General features: G+C 33.1%; 1 protein-coding gene across 4 annotated transcripts in view; it reads left to right on the top strand.

The window, feature by feature from the left end:
- CDH10 (cadherin 10) overlaps positions 1–22139 on the top strand; it is a 159436-nt gene that overhangs the window by 86991 nt on the left and 50306 nt on the right. For 3 of the 4 annotated variants that reach the window (XM_009449368.5, XM_009449369.5, XM_063811374.1), the window contains exon 3: positions 21454–21748. In XM_009449368.5, coding sequence (XP_009447643.1) covers positions 21454–21748 — 295 coding nt within the window. Of the gene's footprint in view, positions 1–21453; positions 21749–22139 lie in introns of those variants that run through there. The other variant, XM_016953500.4, reaches the window with a different exon arrangement.

Consider the following 22139-nt stretch of genomic DNA (forward strand, 5'->3'; position numbering starts at 1 on the left):
ATAATAAAACAAAATAAGGGATCCAATGTCTATTTTTATTAGAAGAATTATTCTACTAGAAAGACAAGTTAAAACAAATAATTCAAACTAGACAGACCTCCCCATGACATCACCCCAAGCAACTGCTTTTAAGAGATGAGATTTCTAAAATCTCTAAAATAATTGAAAATGAAAGGGGGATGCTGAATGAGATAGAACTAATTTAATGACAGAAAAATCTGGATCTTGAAATGGAATATTTGAATAACTAATATATGTTGAAGTTTATATTGGCAGGCCACAGCAAAGCAAAAACTAAGACTTTATGATTAAACGTCCTGATTCTAACATATTGCACAAGCTTTGTAAACGTTGCTTGAACCAAACTGATATAAATGGTAATAATATAGATGTATCTTACAATATTTAAAAATGTTTCTCTGTTTCTTTTTTCTCTTTTGACTTATATGCAGATATCTTCATTTCTTGACTGACTTTTTTCCTTGATTAGATTCATCTCCTTGATGTGTATTTTATTATATCTTCAAGTATATACTTACATCCTTTGGAAGTTGAATTCAGTATTCTATATAAAGTATGGCCGTCTAAAATTATTTTTACTTATTTAAAATACATTTTGATTGTTAAATAAATGTATTTTAAATATAGACTACAATTTTTAAAAAAGATTTTCATTTGAATAGTTACTATTATTTAATTTCTTGTAATTCCTTTGCCATAGTGTCATTGCTTGCTAAGCCCAAATTATAGTCTGGGGAAATATTTGAAATTGTGAATGTCGTGGAAAATTCAGAATCCTGGTCATAGTTTATAATAATGAGATCTTAAAACAAAGATATAGTTTCTATATAACAAAATATTCTGAAATGATGAAATGCTCTAACATAGCATTAAACAGCCTCCATTACAGAAAGTTTGCCCCCAAACACAAATAATTCTCAACATTATTTACAGAAAGTCCTACAGAGGATTTAAGACTTCCAACACTTAAGTGATCTGTGGTTAACCTTGTACTTATTATTCTACATTCTCAAAATATATTTTGTCTTTTTCCCCTTTTTCCTGTTTATTTTACTTAATATCACTTGGAATTCTAATAGTCAAAAAATTATTTTATTTTCATGCTTTGCCTCTTGTTTCTAAAAATTTGAATTCTGGGGGTGGTTGAAAGTTTTAAGCCAAATATAAAACTGCTGTAATGCTTTCTCAAAGGGATTAAAAACAATTAAATTTGGTTCTTGCTTGAGAAAACTGCTATGCATCATTAGTTGCCTCTTTAATCCATTCCATTCATCTTATTTTCTTTAGTGACTATACTAATTTTTAAGTAATTGTTAGATTCAGCAGGGAGGGTTTTATTGGAACATCGTAATACAATCAGTTGCTGCAGAAGCTGAAGTAGTTATTTATTCTTATATTAGACACAGATGCTTACTGGTAACCTCAGGCTTTTATTATTTTTTTTCTTTTATAAACTGACTAGAAATAAGCATCATGAATTCATCTCATTTTCTTTTCCTTTGACAAGACTAAAGGATGCAAGCAAACAGCTTAGCTAAAAAATGAGATTAAGTTGTGGAATTTTAATGGTGTTATCTTTATTGTTATGTGAAGGAGGCTGAGGATCACAAATGAAATTAATCATGAAATTATATGTAAATGTATTGAGTTTTTTTTTTCAGTCAGCAATTGATTCTGTTTTACTAAAAATGAAATGGATATAAGTTGAAAATTACATAAAGGGAAACAAGAATGATTCTGTAAATTAGGGACATTAAATTGGTAGAAAGAAAAAAATCACACCTTTTTTAGTTGGCAACAAAAGTAAAATACAAGTAATACAAAAAAACCCAGAAAATTTCAAATTAAAAAATTATCTGGAAGGTATCAGTGATAGAAATAATCTAAATTATAGTAAGTAATTTAAAAAAACTGATGTTAATAATTCTATTCTGATCTTTATTTAAAGTTACAGAATATACTAATAGTATATCCTGAATATACAGAAAGCCATTCACCATCATTCCACCCCACTCCCACATGACCACTACAATACACACAAATATTTTTTAGAGACTTTGAGCACATCAAATGAGTTTGTCTAGGCAAGTTGAAAAGAATACCTTCCAATATGTTTTCTTTCTGTACTTTTTTAAAGAAAAATATGAAAAAAACTCCAGATTAAATTTTATTTGGTTTAAAAAATTTGAAGTAATTGGGAATATATAGAGAAATACTTTTTGTGTACATCTCTAGAAACCAATTGAATGTGTAATAATATCACAGAATTATGAAGAATAAATTATGCTCAATTAACTTTATTATATATAGAATGAAAGGCATACAAAATGGACTGATTTTTTAATACAGCTATATTAAATATTTTATTAAATTGTGTAAATATTTTAATTCTATTACTTATAATTCTCTAGTCATTAAGTTTTTAAGAATCATCCAAACAATAACTATTTAATGGTTAGTTTAACCAAGAAAGATGTTTAATTTTTAGTAGTAGTAACACTTTTAGGATATTTTTTAGTAAGGATGGAGCTCATTATAACTTTGATTTTAATTAAATATTATTAAAGAAGGCTTGCAGAGCTAATCATATAAAATAACAGGTAAAAATGCTTAAAATATTTTTGGAATTTTGAGATTCTACAGAAAATATACAAATTAACCCAATCTTCACAGTTACATTTTATTTATTTATATAAATCAAACACAATTATTCTTAAAGCAATTAGAGACTACAATTCATTTTGAATCAGTAAAATTGCATGTTTTTTAAAGTTAAGCTTCCTTCAACATTGTAGCCCACTCTTATTTGCTTTCCTAGCTAAAGAAAAAATGAATTAAGTATAGATTAGAAGCACAAGGAACAACCTGATGATACATCAAATCAACAACACTTATAAATTAAAAGTGGATTGGGTTTCCATAATGGCTATACTAACTACGAGAGCAGACATAAACACTAATGATTAGTAATGTAGAAGAAAGCTGAGATAGAAGTGGGTTTAATTTTTACCTTAAATTTGCACTATTTTTGTTTTAAGTTTCTTCTCAACAATGAGTTATATTGATTGGCTTCTCCTCTTGCCTTTACACCCACCTCTGCTAATAACATAAGCAAAACATCCAATAAGGTTTCTCCTAGAAGTGATTGTGGTTTCCAAATTGGATATCTCTACCTAGCATCAAGCTTATTATCTTTGAGGTATAGTAAAGATGGCAGCTCGTTGTCTTCATGTTTTTTCATGGGCTGTCTGTATTAGAATTCTCCAATCCCAATAGACGTTTGTTAACCTTGCTAGAAGACAGTTGCTTATAGATTTCTCACTTTTTTTTCACTTCTAGAGATTGAAAGCTAATCCACTTAGATTCATTTATATTTCAGAATAATAAAATAGCTCACTCCCAAGTGATATTTGAGGATAGATGATAATCTCTGTCTCTCTCATTTCTGATGAAGTTTGCATACATTCCAGGTAAATAGATTAAGCTACAGGTTCTCTTGACGGTTTCCTGGGCTCATTGTCTTTCCGCTGTGATACTGACCCACTATATGATCAGTGAGTTGTGATGCCACATCACCCCCATGAACGAGGGGGCAAGAGAAACTGATACTAGCATGAAACTTATGCTGCCTGCTCTGCCGACAGAGTAATTAATGTCTACATCTGTTTGAGCTCATTGTGTCTTTAGTGGCCACATCTAAGGAAGTGTGATAAACCAGACTGGCAGCTGCTACCATGCTACTGCTTGGGAACTGCTTGACAGTCCTATATGTATAGCTTGTAGTCTTTGTGTTCATTTAATGGTCAGGCTTGTAAGGAAAGAGAAAAGTCACATAAGCCTCTAATGAAACTTTTGCAAAATTAGAAAAGAATAATAAAATATCACTGATACTTTAGGAAATCCAGTGGCACAAAAAAACCTCATTTAGTAAATAGAGCATCACTCTCTGGGGAACCAAGAAATAAGTCAGAGAAGAGTAAAGAACATTAGAAAAATTAAATCATATCTTTCAAGGGACTAGAAAAAGTACAGTACATTCTTATAAAAAAGAGTTATTTGAAGCAAGCAAAAATTATATTCCAAAAATAAATAATCAAAGAAAATGTTAAAGGAGGTTCTGGGAAAAATAGGGATTAATTGAGGTCTAATAAATCTGTAATATAAAATGTAAAGAGAGAGCAAGAAGCAAATAAAGATTAGAAAATGCAAAGATAAAATATTAATTTACGTAATATTTTTCAAAGACATAATGTTGGACAATAATGTTTCCAAAACATTAATGGTCAGATTAAAGTTACTTGATGATATATTACCACGTGAAAGGAAGAGTGCAATTTCTATAATTATTATTATGAGATTTTAAAACCACAAGGACAAGATCTTTTACACATTCTCAGAATAGTCTCTTTTTTACCATAATTAAATGAAAATCAGATTTGACTAGACTTTCCAACAGCAATATTGGATACTAGAAGAAAAGGACAGAGTTTCTAAAATTTTCTGAGAAAAAAATATTAGGATCATAGGATATATAACTAGTTGAATTATCAGTCAAGACATTTGAGGAAAGCCATCAAGAAAAATCACGTGCGCGCACACACACACACACACACACACACACACACACGAATAGGGAGAAAGAACAACTTGAAAAGTTAGAGAATATGCAGAGAAAATAAAATCTCAAAGGAAGCACCAAGTTTCACAGGCATGCAAGATATTATGCAATGTAATTTTATATACATTATACTCATAAAATAATAATAAATTACATTTCTAATTAGCCATTGCTGCCTAACATTGCAAAATTTAATAATGTAGCACAACAATAATAATTTTATCTGCCATGATTCCTGGGTTTCAGGACCTTGGAAAGGATTTGGCTGGGTGTTTCTTTACTTAGAGTTACTTACGAAGTTGCAGTCAAATGGTAGGTGAGGGGCTAGAGTTCCTGAGGGCTGATTTAATTTCTCTCTCTCTCTCTCTCTCTCTCTCTCCCCCACCCCCCCTTGTCTCTCTCTCTGTCTCTCTCTCTCTCTCTCTCTCTCTCTCTGTGTCTTGCTCTTTCACGCCTGCTCTCACTCTCACTCTGTCCTTATGTGGTCCAATGGCTTTCCCATGTGGTTTCTGCACAGCCCAGTAGGAGCTCCTGAAATTCTGGTAGCAGCCAGACAACTGGATAGCGTCCATGGTAACTCAGGGAGTGGTAGTACAAGTGTTCAAGTTCCAAAGGCAGAGGCATCTTTCTTCACCTTGCCCCACCCAACCTCAAAAATGTTGCAGTATCACCTTAGCTACTTACGTTCTCTCCATTACAAAATATTCAAGGGAAGAGGAATTAGATTCCACATCTTGATGGGGATTCAGTAGGAGGGGTATAGACTTTTTCCTCTTGATTATGGAATGGCAAGTTACTGAAAGAAGATATGGGTGGAAGGTATCATTGTAGCCACCCGTGGAAAACATTATATGCTACATATATAATACAAAACATGAATTCACATAGAATAAAAATTGTCTTTGGAAATTAAAATTTTGTACAAATCATAAAAATTTCAATAGAGGGCTTGGAGAATAACAGGAAAATGCTCTACGAAGTAAAGCAAGAAGACAAAGAGATGGAAAGTAGGAGCCAGGGACAGTGAAATTAAAGGGAAAAGCCAGGAGGACGAATATCTAATAAATAGGAATTCCAAAATGACTGAGCAAGAAAAATGGAGCAGAGGGACAATGAACAATTTATAGACTGTCCCAGAAGAGAATGGCATGCGACTGCAGACTGAAAGGGCCTGTTGAGCATTTCTGCAATTTTGATAAATACATACACACACCGAGGAACAATACCAGAAAGTTTCAGGAATAGGGACCAACAAAAGCTTCTCTACAAGCTTCTGAAAGAAATAAATCCGTGGCTCTTATACAAAGATCAGAGATCAGAATGACTACATATTTCTTGATAGCAATATTAAGAAGAAGAAGTTAATGAAATGGTCGGTTCAATATTCTCCAAAAAAATAATATTCGGTCTTGTCTGTCTTGCCCAACAAGAGAGTCCATGTACATCCAGCATTTTGTTGTCACATTAAAATCAAAGAATAAACACAAAAAAGAGGAAAACATGGGAGATTTGAGAGGCCAAAGATGCTGGTGAAGAAATATTACAGGATGACAGCTCTGAACAAAGTTTGAATCACAAATAGTCCCTTTTGGAATCTGTCAGAAGGCTCTGGGAGATTTATCTTATCTCCAACAAGATGAAACCCATTTATCCTCAGGAGATTGATGAGGAAATTTAAGAAGTTATGGAAGAATTTGTGATTCAGTTAAAAAAATAAAAGGGAGCACAGAAAAATAAGAATTTAGACAATTAGTAGCTATGAGGAAAGAAGGCAATAATAGTGGTGACAAAAATATTGAATTTAAAGGAAAATTAATCATTGAGGGGTGGAGAAATAGAACTAATATCAGTTCTATGTATTATAGAGTCAACCTATTATTGCCTATATTAACAAGGAAATCTGCATTGACAGAGTTTGAAATTAATGAATGGAAAATGATGCACCAATCAAACATTAACAGAAAAAGAAGATTAACAATATGATAATAGGCAAAAAATTACTAACAACATACTGTAGTGAGCTATTTCTATCAGATTATAGGAAAAACTCACAAGAAAATTATAAATTATACAAAGGCATTTAATGAAAACTTATTTATTATATTGATTATAATTATTATATTGAAGTTAATATGCATATATAATGACCTTTATTCAATTTACTGGAATACATAATAGTTTTGCACACTAGAAGTGACTATTCTCATAAAAAGAATACATTAAGAAATCTCACTCACAATAGCACAATATCTCTAGAAAGCTAAATTCGTATGGCAAAAGTCAGCTACATATCCAAACAAAAAGGTAAAATTGTAGTGAAAGACATTAAGATGTCCTAAATAAATGGAGATATATGTATATTTGAGACCAAGAAGCACTTATATGTTTCATGTAAATTCATTGCAATCCCAATCAAATATTTTGCAAGAATACTTTGTTTTTGTTTATTATTTTGCTTTGTTTTTAATAGAAGATAACATACTGATGTTAAAAATCCATGTAGAAAATCCATGTCAAAAATGGAAAATAAATAAATAAAAATCCATTTCATAAAGACCAAGAACCCTAAGATGATTTTTCTAAAAGATGGATAAGGAAGTATGTTTATTTGGATAGATATCAGTAATAGTTGTAAAGCTTAAGAAACTAAGAGTATGTTGTTAGTGTAATACTGGTGCCAATAGATAAATGGAACAGATAGAAGGTTCTAAAGCAGATGATGGGCATACCAGACATATTTCCATTACAAAATTGGAATTAAAAATCAATGACTAAATGAATATCTCTAGAAAATTCTTATTTAAATATAGATCTTTGCTCACACCACACACATGTTCACACAAACACAAATCTGCATGGTGAAAGTGAATGAAATTTCAAAAGAAAAGCTTTAAAAATATAAAAGTGAAGAGACTGTGAGACCATATTGATGACACTGGCTTAGAAAAATAATTTTTGAGTAAGATACAAAGAGGAGTAACCATAAAATGAATGCTTGATAAATTTGACTATATTAAAATTAAACATTTCTCTAGTACAAAATGAACTGTTACCAATGTTAAAAGAAATACCTCAAACTTGAAGAAGATATTTGTAGTAATATATTACCCAATTGTTAAATCAGAATATATAAAGTATCTGTTACAAATTGAAAAGAATGTGTCAGAGCAAGTGAAACGAGGGAATAATAAAATGTAAACGTACTAAAGAGGAATGCTGAATAGTCTATAAAATTATAAGTGAGGGAGTGAGTCTCATTCCATGGAATAGCAAATGCAAAAGGCTGAGGTAGAAATAAATGTAGCATATTTAAGAAACAGAAAGGCCAGTTTAGGCTTACATGGCTTAAGAAGGGAAAAGGATGAGGCCAAAGTGACAGGCAGGAGCTTACATCATATGGATGTTGTAAATTGGGCTAAGGGGTTTAGATTGTATTGTAATGTGATGGGAAGCCATTGGTGGGTTTTGAGCAGAGGAGTGCCATGCATAGTTTTGCATTTAAAAATCATCATTCTCACTACTGGGTAGAGAGTAGCCATAGAATGACGGAAAAAGAAGCTTAGGACTAAATGAGAGCTGAGGTGATGGCTTAGGACGATTTGTGTTGTAATGGGAACAGCAGAGGCAGTGAGAAGGAATTGGAGATACATTAGAAGTCAGAAGGGATTTTCTTATGGAATAAATGAGTAAAGTTGGAGAAAAACTCAATGACTCCTAGGTTTTTATTTAGAAAAATTGGCTTGATTATCATGCAGGTTAGTAAAATGAGAAGGACTGATTTGTGGGGAGGATGGAAATGATGCATTCTGTTAAGGACAAGTATTCTTACCCAAATTGTAAAAATATAAAATATGAATGAAAAAGATGCACACCAGCCTCAGGATGGAGGTTGTATAAAGATCTAAGAAAGGGAGAAAAAGATAGAGAAGATTTCAATTGAATGAATTACAGTTCATTTTAATTTTATATCTTAAGGTAAAAAATATCTGATATAAATTTGGAAAAATATTGACTTTTATGGAATCCTAGTATTTCCTTGTTTTGTTTTCTTATTCTATGTAGTTTTCTTTACATTCCATTTTGGCAGAATACATAATTTTTTTTTAGATTTATAACCAGATGTATAAGCCTGGATGTTGATGGTGGGTGAAGGTGGTGGGGTCAAATGGAAAGTGGAAAGACATGAAAGATGGTAACTTTGTATTGAAGAAGAATTATACTGAAAAATATGCATGTCAAAAACTGTACAATTCAATGTATTTTCACAAACTGGTTGAAATTTAGAATACTTTAAACATTTGCCCCCTTTTCTTCTATGTATTATTTTCATGTACTTTATTTCTATATCCAAAGACATGACTATTATTGTTTTGTATATTCAGCAATTATTTATATTTACCACATATTTGCTGTTCTGGTATTCTTCATTCTCTTCAGCGATTTTATCTGGGATCATTTTCCTTAGGCCTGAAAATACCAGTTTAATATTTCTTTTACTGAATGCCTGTTGGGATAAATTCCCTGGTTTTTGTCCAGAAATATACTTATTTCACCTTTCTTTGAAACCTATTTTGATACAATATAGAATGTTATACTGCTAGTTATTTTTTTAATCAATGCTTTAAGATGTCATTCCAGGTTGGGTGCGGTGGCTCACGCCTGTAATCTCAGCACTTTGGGAGGCTGAGGCGAGCAGCTCACCTGAGGTCAGGAGTTTGAGACCAGCCTGGCCAACATGGTGAAACCTCGTCTCTACTAAAAACACAAAAATTAGCAGGGCATTGTGGCAGGCGCCTATAATCCCAGCTACTCGGGAGGCTGAGGCAGGAGAATCGCTTTAACCCAGGAGGCGGAGGTTGCAATGAGCCAAGATTGTGCCATTGCACTTCAGCCTGGGAGACAAGATCCAGACTTTGTCTCAAAAAAAAAAAAAGTCATTCCATTGGTATTGGCTTCTGTTATTTTTACTGAAACACCAACTATTACCCACGTTTGCTGCTTTGACATTAATGTGTCTTTCTCCTAGGTACTTTCATAGTTTTCTCTATGTTCTGAGTATTTAAAATTTTGAGTATGACTGGGTTAGGTGTGATTTTCTTCTCATTTATCCTTTTGGGAGTTCTTCCATTTTATTGAATGTGTAGGCTGTAATCTTTCACCAGTTTTTAAAAATTTCTTACCTATTTCCTCTTGGAATACAACTTCTACTTCGTTCTTACTCTTTCTCCTTCTAGAAATCTGATTTCATGTCTTGCAACTTTTGATTGTGCTTCACGAGCATTCAATGACCTTATGTAATTTTCATTTTCATATTTTTGTTTTCTGCATCTTTCAGTTTGTGTATATTCTATATATACGACTTCACCTGGGAATTTTTGTTTTGGCCTCTGAAAGATTAAACTTACATTTTTCTGTATCCAATTTGCTGTAAAACCTCTCTGTTGATTTATGAATGTCAGATATTGTATTTTCAGTTTCAGAATGCTCTTTTGATTCATTTTATCTCAATTATTATCTATTTTTCCACCTGTTTTACATTTTTAAATATATTAAATATAGCTATTTTTCAGCCTTGTTTGCTAAATCTGTTATTCAAATATGGTTTCTCTCTATCTCTACTTTTATTCTTGTATATTAATCCCCTAATTGTGCTTTTTTGCATGTATAGTAAAATTTATTTTTAACCAAACAATATGTATAAAGAACACAAAGACTCCAGAGTGAGGTATTTTTTACTGGAAAGTTTTCTTTTTGTTTATCAGATTATTTATTTGCTTATCACTCTGATTATTAATTTTATATGTTAAGTTGGCTAAGATGTGGTACACAGTTGATCAAACTAGTCTCATTGTGGCTATGAAGGTATTTTTTAGATCTGCTTAACATTTATAATCAGTAAACAAATAGAGCAGATTACTCTCCATAATACCATTGGGCCCCATCAAATAAGTTGAAGGCCTTAAGAGCAAGGATTGAGGTTTCCTAAAAAAAAAAAAAAAAAAAAAAAAAAGAGGAGGACTGGGAATTCTATCTCAAGACTATAGCATAGAAGCTCTGCTGAGGTTCCCTTGGCTGGGCTCAGTGGCTCAAGCCTGTAATCCCAGCATTTTGGGAGGCCAAGGCAGGTGTATCCCCCAAGGTCAGGAGTTTGAAGACCAGCCTGGCCAACATGGTGAACCCCCATCTCTACTAAAAATACATGGGGCATGGTGGCAGGTGCCTGTAATCCCAGCTACTCAGGAGGCTGAGGCAGGAGAATCGCTTGAAGCTGGGAGGTGGAGGTTGCAGTGAGCCGAAATCACACCACTGCACTCCAGCCTAGGTGACAGGGCAAGATTCAGTCTCAAAAAAAAAAAAGAGAAAAGAAACCCTGCTGAGGTTCCCATGTGGTGGCCTAGTCTGTGGATTTCTGATTCAAGACTGGAATATCAACGCTTACATGAATTTTGAATCTGCTGCCCTTCCCTGTAGATTTTGGACTTGCCAACCCTGACAATTGCATGACCCAATTTCTTAACATTTGTTTGCTTTACGCTTCTTCAACAATTGTCAGAAGTCACCAGGAGGAATTTGTCTGTGTGTTTTGCCACTTAAGCTTGACATGAAGAGCAGTGTATCTTCTACTTTCTCTTCTCCTGAGCGATGGCCATTTGTCAAGGGACCAAGTGTGTATGTTTAGTATCTAGAGGCACTGAGAATTGTTGAATGCCCTTAGGTTAAAAAATAAGTCTCTGTAAATCCTCAAGTTCAATTCCATAATCTCTGGAGGACTTCCAACTTTCACCTCTTTACTTAAAAAAAAAAAATTGAATCTAAGAACCACAAGTCTCTGGAAATGTGGGTAATTATATTACAGCTTTCAGAAGCTTTCAGCCTTGCCCTTTAGCCTCCTGCAGACTCTATTCAACAAAAGTCTTTTGGGGAAGACTGGCAATGTGCTTGAAGACCTTCAGTTTACCAATATTTTTACTCCAGTACCATAAAAACTCTTATTTTTTTTTCTCCTAGAAGTGCCCTTTCCTTGGCCAGTTACAGATACTCACCTTCAAGCCCCTGGCCAAGAATTGGCAAATTCCCTCGGGAAAAAGCAGCTGCCAGTCATCAGCTCACATCTGTACAATTCTCTACTCTCAGGTTTCAGTTTATTCAGTTCTTGTTTACATAGCAATTTGGCCCTGGCAATATGATTTTCTGTGATTTATTTAGCTGTTCTACATGATGACAGTGGGAACGTTGGCCTGCTGTTGCTTACCTACCTCATCCTACACTTAAGATAAATTACAGATGTTTACAATGATCTAACTTACAGTTTCAAACGCAAATTTGGATTAGCATTTATATTATTAGCAGTTCACTAAAAATTTTAAATCGTCCTCTGGTAATCCATGTATATATCATAGTCCACTGATCTAATTTCATAGTTAACTGGAAGTCCTGTATATCTTACAGCCCAATCTTTTTCAGTTTGAAGGCTAAAATTTTCTTTGTGCAGATTTATACTTTTAACCTAGAGTAATTGTTGACCCCATGTTTCATTATGAACTTCTGGCTCTCTTTCACTTCATTTAAAATATTCAGGCTTTCCAAAATCATTGCTCATCTTTTTTATTTATTTGTTTGACATCTGGCTCTGATGTCCATTTTCTTTTATAAATAAATAAAATAGATAAAAGGAAAATGTACTATGTGCTGTGAAAAGTTTGGAGTCCACAAGAGTAGAAAACTTGGTCCTTATTTTCAAATAACTATACTTTTAGTTTCAGAAAAAATTACAAAAATAATAGTTCAAAATTGTTACAGGTGTTATAAGAGTTTATATGTATATATATTTGTGCACACAAATTATATATGTATACCCACTTACATGCTCAGTTATATGTACATATATACATAAGCAATTTAAATATTTAATTTTGTATACTATTGTATACACATATACACACACACGTAAAAAGTATAATTGGATAAATAGGATCTTTATAGATGAGTACGAATTTTTAGGGTGGATAAATCAATGTCATGAGGGAGGACGCAAATCACAGGGTCATGACATTGATATGTTTGGGGATAGGTATATTCATCTGATGAAGATATGAATATCTCTCAGTCAATCGAGCAATCCCTTTTCCTTGTGAGAGTGTTGATCTTGATTTCTTAATTCTTTTTTATTGGGGAAAACACAGAAAGTTAACCTAGAACAAGAATCTTATTTTTATTTTAATTTAGGGTTGCTTGGCTATATTTCAGAGGATCTTTGTACCCCCTGATACTGTGTTAGCATTGTTTGTGTATTTTGTACACACACACACACACAAGTTTTTTCAAGGATACCATCCATAGCCTTTTTAAAAAATGCTCATTTTAGTTTGTGTCTCAAAAATCAAATAAATGTAAAGATCCAACTTCGTTTATCTCTTTCCTCTCTTTGACCATAGTCCCTCGAGACCATAGTCTGCTGCCTAGTCCTTCTCCTTCAGGAATCCAGTCAGGTATTTGTCACCCTATACCTTCTGAAAAATAAAAGCACCTTTAGAAGGCTTAGAGGCACAGACCTTCAAATATTGTCTCTGTAGCAAAGTCTCCAAACTTTTAAAGTCCGAACATACCACCCTTTGAATTTCTATCACTTCTTTAGTTTCATTCCATCAGTTACAGAAATATTTCCTTTTTTTATTTTTTTTGAAGACAGAGTTCTACTCTGTCTCCCAGAATGTCATGGCAGGATCATACCTCACTGTAACCTTGCATGCACGGGCTCGAGCAATCCTGCCTATGAGTCCCAGTTGAGTCCCAAGTAGTTGGGACTACAGGCATGCCACCATGCCTGGCTAATTAAAAGAAAAAAAAATGTAGAGAGGAGTCTGTGTTGCCTAGACTGGTCTTGATCTCCTGGCCTCAAAAGATCCTTCTGCCTTGGCTTCCCAAAGCACTGAGATTATAGGTGTGAGCCACATGCCAGGCCTGAAAGACTCCTTAGTGAATACTTACACGGAGCCCTCACCTGCGTTTAAAATTCTCTGTCATTATGCCTTTCTTGGTGAAAAGGAGGAAAGAATGATTCTCAGCTATTTGTATCGCTCATAGCAAAGAAGTTATATTTCCCTATTAATTTTTCTGTGATCTTCTTTTAAGTGAATCTCTTGCTTTTAAATGTTGTGAATTTACTTAACAACTTTCTAGACACCTGTGTACATATATCCCTATATTGTAAATCCAAGATGCTTAAGAAGACTTCTCCAAGTTGTGGGGAAAAAATAAGGTGTAAAAACGTTCAATGTCATTTTCAGACCACAAGGAGATAATTTTCATAATTCAGTGATCTTCAAAAATATAAGAAGAGTCCTGGCTTCTAAAATAATATGAACTTTCTCTAAATCATTTTCTCAATAACTCTCTTTACAAGTGATAAGCTAATACATGAGAAATAATGTGTCTATTTTGTGTTTTATATACCACTTAAGAACTTAGAAGGAGGGTTCCTTAACTTATGTACTTAAATTGTTGACCTTTGAAGCAGTTAATGCCTGTAAATATATTTTTTAAATTTCTGGCCTTGGAAGTAGATAATGCCTGTGAAAGTGTGTTTCTAAAATAAATAAATGCCTTTAGTGTAATCTTAATATCTTTCCAATGCTAGCAAATAAATATATCCTAGTTGAAATGCTTCAAGAAGTGACATGGCAACATTTTTAGCAGGACCTGCTTTCTAGAATTATATAGCATTCTCGTGAAGAAGTCTGATCTCTTGTAGGTTCTTGAGTAATTCAAGTTGACTTCAAAGAGAGCTCCTACATCTCCAGGACCATCCCAGATTGGACACTTTAGTCAGAAGTGGCCACAAGCATAAGGCCAACTTTCAATAGGCTGCAGACTTGGAAGACTAAATGGGAAAGAGGAATCCCTAGTTATTTAATCCAGATCCTATTGACGTTTTCCCTCTTGGAGGAAATCTCTGGGGAACCCTGTCAAATGTGAAGAATGAAGCACTTAACTTCTTTGCCAAGAACTAATTTATGCAGCTATATGTGCCCACCCATCATTTAAATCTTCAAAACTTGCCTCTGGTGCCCAAAAGAAATTATTCAGAAAAGTACTTATCCATTTAAATCATATATATGGGCAAATTATTATAGTTGTTTTTATAATATATTTCATTGTTAAGCTTTATTTGCCCTCTCCATTTCCATTTTTGTTGTTGTTGTTGAGACAGAGTCTTGCCCTGTCTCCAGGCTGGAGTGCAGTGGCGTGATCTTGGCTCACTGCAACCTCCACCTCCCCAGTTCAAGAGATTCTCCTGCCTTAACCTCCCACGTAGCTGGGACTACAGACATGCACCACCATGCCCAGCTAATTTTTGTATTTTTAGTAGAGATGGGGTTTCACCATGTTGCCCAGGATGGTCTCAATCTGTTGACCTCGTGATCCGCCTTCCTCGGCCTCCCAAAGTGCTGGGATTACAGGCGTGAGCCACCACACCCGGCCTTCCACTTTTGAAGGAAGAATTTTTTTATTGAGATTCATGAAATTGGTCTTTTTTTATGTACATTAATATTGAAACAGTGCTCTGGAGGGAGCAAACTATACTTGGAGGACTATATTGCCAGCATTACTCTGTAATCTTCCCATACTCCATCTAATTCAAGGTTTTCTCCCATTCTCCTCATTTTTCTTCAGCCCCAACAACATGAGTAACTATTTATTTATTTCTGACCAGATTGTGTTTGCTGGCTTTGACATGCTTTCAGCTGCTTTCTGATACCGGACAATTTTTCACCTGTGTTTTTTTTTGTTGTTGTTGTTGGGTGCAAATTTAAAGTTATTTGATTCAGTGTTTTATTTTCCATTTAATATTATGTTTATCAACTGGAGCAATTAGAGCAGAATACTAATGATACCACCAGGAGAGGTTGGCATATTTGCCACATTCTACATTTTTTTCAACAAATGTAAAATACCTTGGCTGTTTGAAAGAAAATCAGGCACAAATTATCACTGTAAATTGAAAAATCTATTCAATAATTTCGTTATTTTCAGGTTAATGTATGTAAAAACTTAGCATAAATTGTTTGACTCAGATACTGAATGTTATAATCCTTGTGATTCATTCATCGAAATTTATCTTTCTAAAAACTAGTCTAACTATTACAAACATAATTCTAATGTAGTGCTACAAATATAATTCTAATTATCTCTACTTTTCCAGTTTTTGGAATGAAACCAAATACCAACAATTACCAATATCTAAAATGGTATCAATATTCTGAATGAGAAATAATCTCACAATAATATAAGCAATATAAGTGCCTCTTGATAGATATGGTTTTTTCACTATTTAAAATTTTTTCTTTATTCTAGCCAATGGTGAAAATAAAAGTAAAATATTTTATCTGTTATCCTTTTGGTAACAAATTACTGAAATTTCCTGTACTTTGTAGATTGATTTTTTTTGGTAATATTTCTTCATTTAATGTAACTTAAAAATGAATTTATATTAAGAGTTAAAGGTTTGCTATGGTGTGAATATTTGTGGCCTCGCTGCCAAGATTTATATGTTGAAATCCTAACTCCTAAGGTGATGGTTTTAGGAGGTGGGGCCTTTGTGAGGCGCTTAGGTGTGAAGGTGGAAATCTCATGAATAGCATTAGTGCTCCAGCAAGAGATCCTCAATGAAGACCTTTTGCCCTTCTGCCATGTGAAGACACAGCCAGAAGGTATCATCTATAAACCAGAAAGAGGGCCCTTACCAGACATCGAATCTGTTGGCACCTTGGTCTTGGACTTCCCAGTCTCCAGAACAGTGAGAAGTATATTTCTGTTGCTTATAAGCCACCCAGTCTGTGGTCCAATCATGCATAGCTTCAACTTCTGAGAAATGCATCATTAGGCAATTTTGTCATTGTGCAAACATTGTAGAATGTACTCACACAATCTTAGATGGTATAACCTTCTACAAACCTAGGCTATATGGTAGGGCCTATTGCTCCTAGGTTACAAACCTGTGCAGCATGTTATTTTACTGAGTACTGTGGGCAATTATAACACAATGATAAGTCTTTGTATATCTAAACATAGAAAATGTACAGTAAAAATACAGTATCATAAACTTATGGGACTGCTGTTGTCTATGCAATCTGTCATTGAAATGTTTTCATGTGGCACATGATTGTAGTTTGCTATAGCAAACTGAACAGATAAAAACTAAAATGTTTTACCAACATTGTCCATATACTTAAGTGTAAGCTTATTTCATTTCCACTGGATAAACAATTGATTGGATATTCTTTTCCTCCTCTTTAAAAATAATTTTTAAAAAATGATCTTAAACTAGATAGGCTGCAAGACCGCTTTAACTTATAAATTTCATTTTATACAAAGATGTTTTACAAGAAATGTTATAAAATTAGCAGAAATCTGACACATTTCAAGTGACCGGGCATTCATTGAAAAATTTGTTTAAATTTTTCTTTAAATTCAATCTATCGTTTAGTTGTAAATATTAAAATTACTCAATATAAACAAATGTAATAATGTATTACAATTAAATGTCTGAATAAAAAAGTTAAACAATGGGAAAATGACTTTTAAATGTGCAGTGCAGTACCAGTTGTTCTATTTTCATTAGTTGTCATGTATCTTGCCATGTCCTTTATCTGGTTGTGAATTTACAAGGAACACAGCAGGTTGTGAATTTTTAATAGGCTTTTCTCAAGGAAAGAAAAGGTCAGTATTAACATAAAATTCTTTTTAAAAATGTGTGACACAAATGTTTCACACTGAAGAACAGGTGTTACTGAGGAACTAAAACCACAATAATCTAATTTTTTTATGTTTAAAGAAAACTTAATGTCTCACATAATAAAATAGTAAAACACAAATCAATATATAAGTCATATCTTTCAAAGTAGATGCTTTAAGTTTTTTGGCGTGTGACCCATTGATCCCAACTTCTCAGCAATGTAAACTCTTTCGTTCAATAAAATGTTTGTTTTTTAAATCCAAGTATTGTTACCTGATATCCAAAACAAAAAAGAAGAGTCATGAGAAAGCTGCAGTTATAAAGACTAACCCTTGTCTGATCATTACTCAGTAAATGAATTGGAATAGGAAGTAAAATTGTGCCACAGACGCGCAAAGAATGAGGGAAGGTGGTAATACCAGAACAACTGTTGAAAAAGTATGCAGAATAAGAGATAATTAAAAAAAATAAAGAGAAATTTAAAAAGAAGATGGGAAGCTTAGGAAGGGGACTATAACTCAAGAACTTTGTCCTTTGGTCTGTTTCTGTAACTGTTAGGAAATCATCAATATCAATAGACCTGTTATTACTTAGTTCCTGTATCCCATCAGTTTCATCTAGAAGAGGAGCTATTCCCCAAGTCTCAGGAGATCTGGAAATTCATCTTTCTGCCTCCTTTATTTACTCTGAAAAGTAAAGCTTGGCCACAGGAAGAACAGGTCTTGACTTTGCAAAACATAAGACGTGTAAGGTTTTTTTTTAGTTGTATCACCCTACCAATAAACATTTTTACATGCCAGGATCACAGTTTTATGTACAATGAGATTATCCACATAATCTCATTATTACAGTGAATATCTCCTGTAGTTTCTTTACTTGTCCATGTATCAAATATGTTTTCAAAGACCATCTTTCATTAAACATAGGCTAATGTCATGCCCTCAAATACAGTCCTTTTTGCCCTTTATTCTAGTGCTAGTGATCATTTGTTTCCCTCTGTGACTTTTTAAATATACATTATCATTAGTACAAGCTCTAGTGGTTCAAGTAAATCGTATAGTAATTCTGTCATCTTAGGATCAAACTGTATAAATTCTTAGTTGTAATTTGCTTCTCTTAATTATATTCCCATTGGTGAAGGTAGAAATCCTTTCATTTTCTGATTCTCAAAACCACAGTCTACTTGCAAACTCCATCTCTTTGATTCCCTACTACCATGTTCAATTTTCTAATCCAACAGAAACTCCCACAGTATGTGGTCCAATTATAAGATTTAATTTTCACTCTCTGTAGTATAAGTGAAGATAATAAATCCTGCTGTGATTTATATTCCAAAACTGAGCTTTCTAAAAATTAAAATCTCACCATCTTAGCAGCTTTTTTGCATGTCTAACTGATTAGAATAGGAGAAACAGTTTTAATGACCTCTATCTTGCCTTAGATCCTTCTTCATTCCAAATCTATATTCTATATTTATGCAGTGTTCTTTCTAAAATGCAAAATTAATAACATATAAAAATTTCCCAGGTTCAAACCTCTACTCCTTCTTTGATAATTTAGGTATTTTAAGCTTAACAAATCCTGATTGATTCCTGGGGGCTTTTTTAGGGGTGTCTTGTGAATTTCCATTTCACAAAATGTTTGGATCTTCCACAGAAACTGACTGGAATTGTTGATTTGGATTAAGAAGTACACAATTCTTAGGAGAATAAGCAAATATTTCTCAATTAAAATTATTGAATGCATAGAGAATAAATATAACTGTCTACTGTAAACCATAACAGCTCATCAAATTAGTGATAATATCAATAATTTTTCTTGAATTATTTTAATTCTCAGATAGAACAAGAGATATGCAGTGCTTAAATCTGTAACTTGGAAAATTGCCACTGTGTTGCACATGCATATAATTGGAAAGTTTCCCAGCAACTCTGTACATTTTCAGTTCCTGTAAAGCATCAGTCTTGTGACTTTTTTTAAGAGTGGTTTCCTGGATAAAAGTCACATGTTACTTCGGAAAGCTTTTTAGTTAAAAGGAGTTATTTCCTGAGTTTCTCAACCTTACATTATTGTTTATGAATAGCTAAAAATGTAGTAAGAAACTATTTGTTACCTGACTTCTTTATCTTTTTCTCCAAAGTATATGTCCATTTGGGGTTTTCTTAATCTATTATGTCTGTATTAATAAGTAGTTTATCCAGAAATGTAGTTTTATCCAGAGTTGATGCCTAGGTGCTAATTAGTACTTCCATTAACCAAAAAATAGACTGCTTTTATAGACCCAGTGATAACAAGTAATAGCATGCATTAAAGATAAATACACATAAAATTGTATTTATTTTAAATATTTTTGGTGTCTACATAAAAATGTTTTCAGGGGCAAGTTCATTGAAATAAGTTCTCATAAGTAAAAAAGAACCTTTCAATTAAATAAACAAAAGTCTTCTTAAATAGGACGTAATTAGTTTAAAATTCTACACTTAATTAGATGAAAATGAGTGTTGGTGTAAGTAAAGAGCAAAAATGAAACTTATTTAGATAAATATGTAACTCTGTATTTTTTCATATAATTGAAGATTATTGTCTCAAATTCTTAATTCTGTAGGCTGTAGATCAGTGTGCCTATTCTGATTTATGTCTAGATTTTATGTAAATATTAAAACATAAAACATGTCTATAATGATGTCTGTTATAATAAATATTTTTGTAGAAATTAAGATCTACAGTTTTAAAAATATTTCTTATCAAACATGTAACAACATAAAAATTTGTTGAAGCATAATCTCATTGCACATAATAAAACTGTGATTCTAGCATGTAAAAATGTTTATTGGTAGGGTGGTATCACTGAAAAAAAAACCTTACACTTCTTATGTTTCTCAAAGCCAAGATCTGTTCTTCCTGTGGCCACGCTTTACTTTTCAGAGTAAGAATTCTATATGGGGCAGGAGGTATACCCATCTGGCAACTGCCTGTCCATTTCCAGAATTCTCAAGGTCATTGGGGCCCATTATTTCCTGCCCAAACATTCCGGAGCTTGCTTCTAGGTTTTACAAGAGGCTCTTCTTTAAGTTAATTGCCTAAAGGTTAGACTCAGTCACTAGTACAGTAGTATATATACTCCTAAGCCTGTTGGCTAGCCTTAAGGGCATCTGTTGAAAAATAACCTAGATGGAATTTGTTCATGACACATGAACTCCTGGACTGGCATTTGCACTAGGATGGTGTGTACATTGGGCTGAGATATCCACATGAAGGCATGCAAAGCACACCACTTGATGTGATGAAGTGATTCTCAAAGCTTCAGTGTGGTTATGTTATAGGCTCAGGAAAAGGAGCAAGACACAGGCCTTGTATTGCCTTGTTCCTGCACAGAATTTGTCCTTGTAGGTTTTTAAAAAGGTAGATTTGACAAGGTAGGAGGCTAGAACATATTTTATTTTATAGTTCATTAATTTTATTTATAACTTTAAAATTTACAGACATGTGTTATGTAGATATCTATCTGCTCTGAGTACTACAAATATTTGGGGGTAATCACTGTCTATTGTATAAACCAAAAAATAATGTATGTTGTTTTTAAAGTAAGAACTTTGTCTCCTACAGCTTTGCTTGTCTTACAGTTCTTAAGACATTACTAATTCATCAACAAAAATATGATAGCTGATAACAAGTTTATAGCAGATTTTTTTTGCACCATTTAAGAATAAAATAATCTTTCATTCACAGAAAGAGATGAGAGAGCAATGTTTACACCCACCTATCAAGATTGATATATCTGGGACAGAATTTATTTGCCCATAAAAATGAATATTTACCAAGCAAAGACAGGAGCTTGGTTTAATTTTATTACATTTTTTTCATTTAGAATAAAAAGTATCCTGATATATAAAAGGCTATTCATATTCTTTAAAGTGTATAAATGCGTGTGATCAAACTTATTCAACTCTCATTTCAAGAAGTAGGATAGCCGACCCCGTTGCTCAGTGATGAGATGTGAAAGACCTTCTGCGAATTCTTTCAGCATCGTGCACCTTTATACATGATCATGGATATACTCTTTTTTTATTTCCCCTAGCTACATTCAGACCAAGATAAAGGAGATGGATCACTCAAATATATCTTATCTGGAGATGGAGCTGGTACTCTTTTTATTATTGATGAAAAAACAGGTGATATTCATGCCACAAGGCGAATTGATAGGGAGGAAAAGGCCTTTTATACTCTACGCGCACAAGCTATTAACAGAAGAACTCTGAGGCCAGTAGAGCCAGAGTCAGAGTTTGTGATCAAAATTCATGATATCAATGACAATGAGCCAACGTTCCCAGAAGAAATCTATACAGCTAGTGTTCCCGAAATGTCTGTTGTAGGTAAGTTCATTTACAACGTTTATGATGGTATTCAAAAAGTGTTTTAAAAATCAAGAAATTCTTATAATAGTATAATCAATTAATTGAAATCCTCTTTGATTTGCTACCATGAGTACATATTTATTTATTTTTTCTTTTAGGAGACAATGAGAAAAAAAAAAAGATCAATGCAATTTGCACTTCCTACGGATTTGTGAATCTTTATAATACATATAGGTAGACACTCTCCTCAAAAATCAAGAAAATATCATTCAACTTCAGTAGAAAATTGTGAAAATAATTTTTTTTGTCCCTTGGATTCAGATAAAAGTTGTATAAATTTCTGATCCCAAATATAATATAAATACATTTAGAATACCATAGAGGTTATATAATCTTCACATATACTCTA

The sequence above is a fragment of the Pan troglodytes genome, chromosome 4 (genome assembly GCF_028858775.2).
Source record: "Pan troglodytes isolate AG18354 chromosome 4, NHGRI_mPanTro3-v2.0_pri, whole genome shotgun sequence".
Taxonomy (NCBI): domain Eukaryota; kingdom Metazoa; phylum Chordata; class Mammalia; order Primates; family Hominidae; genus Pan; species Pan troglodytes.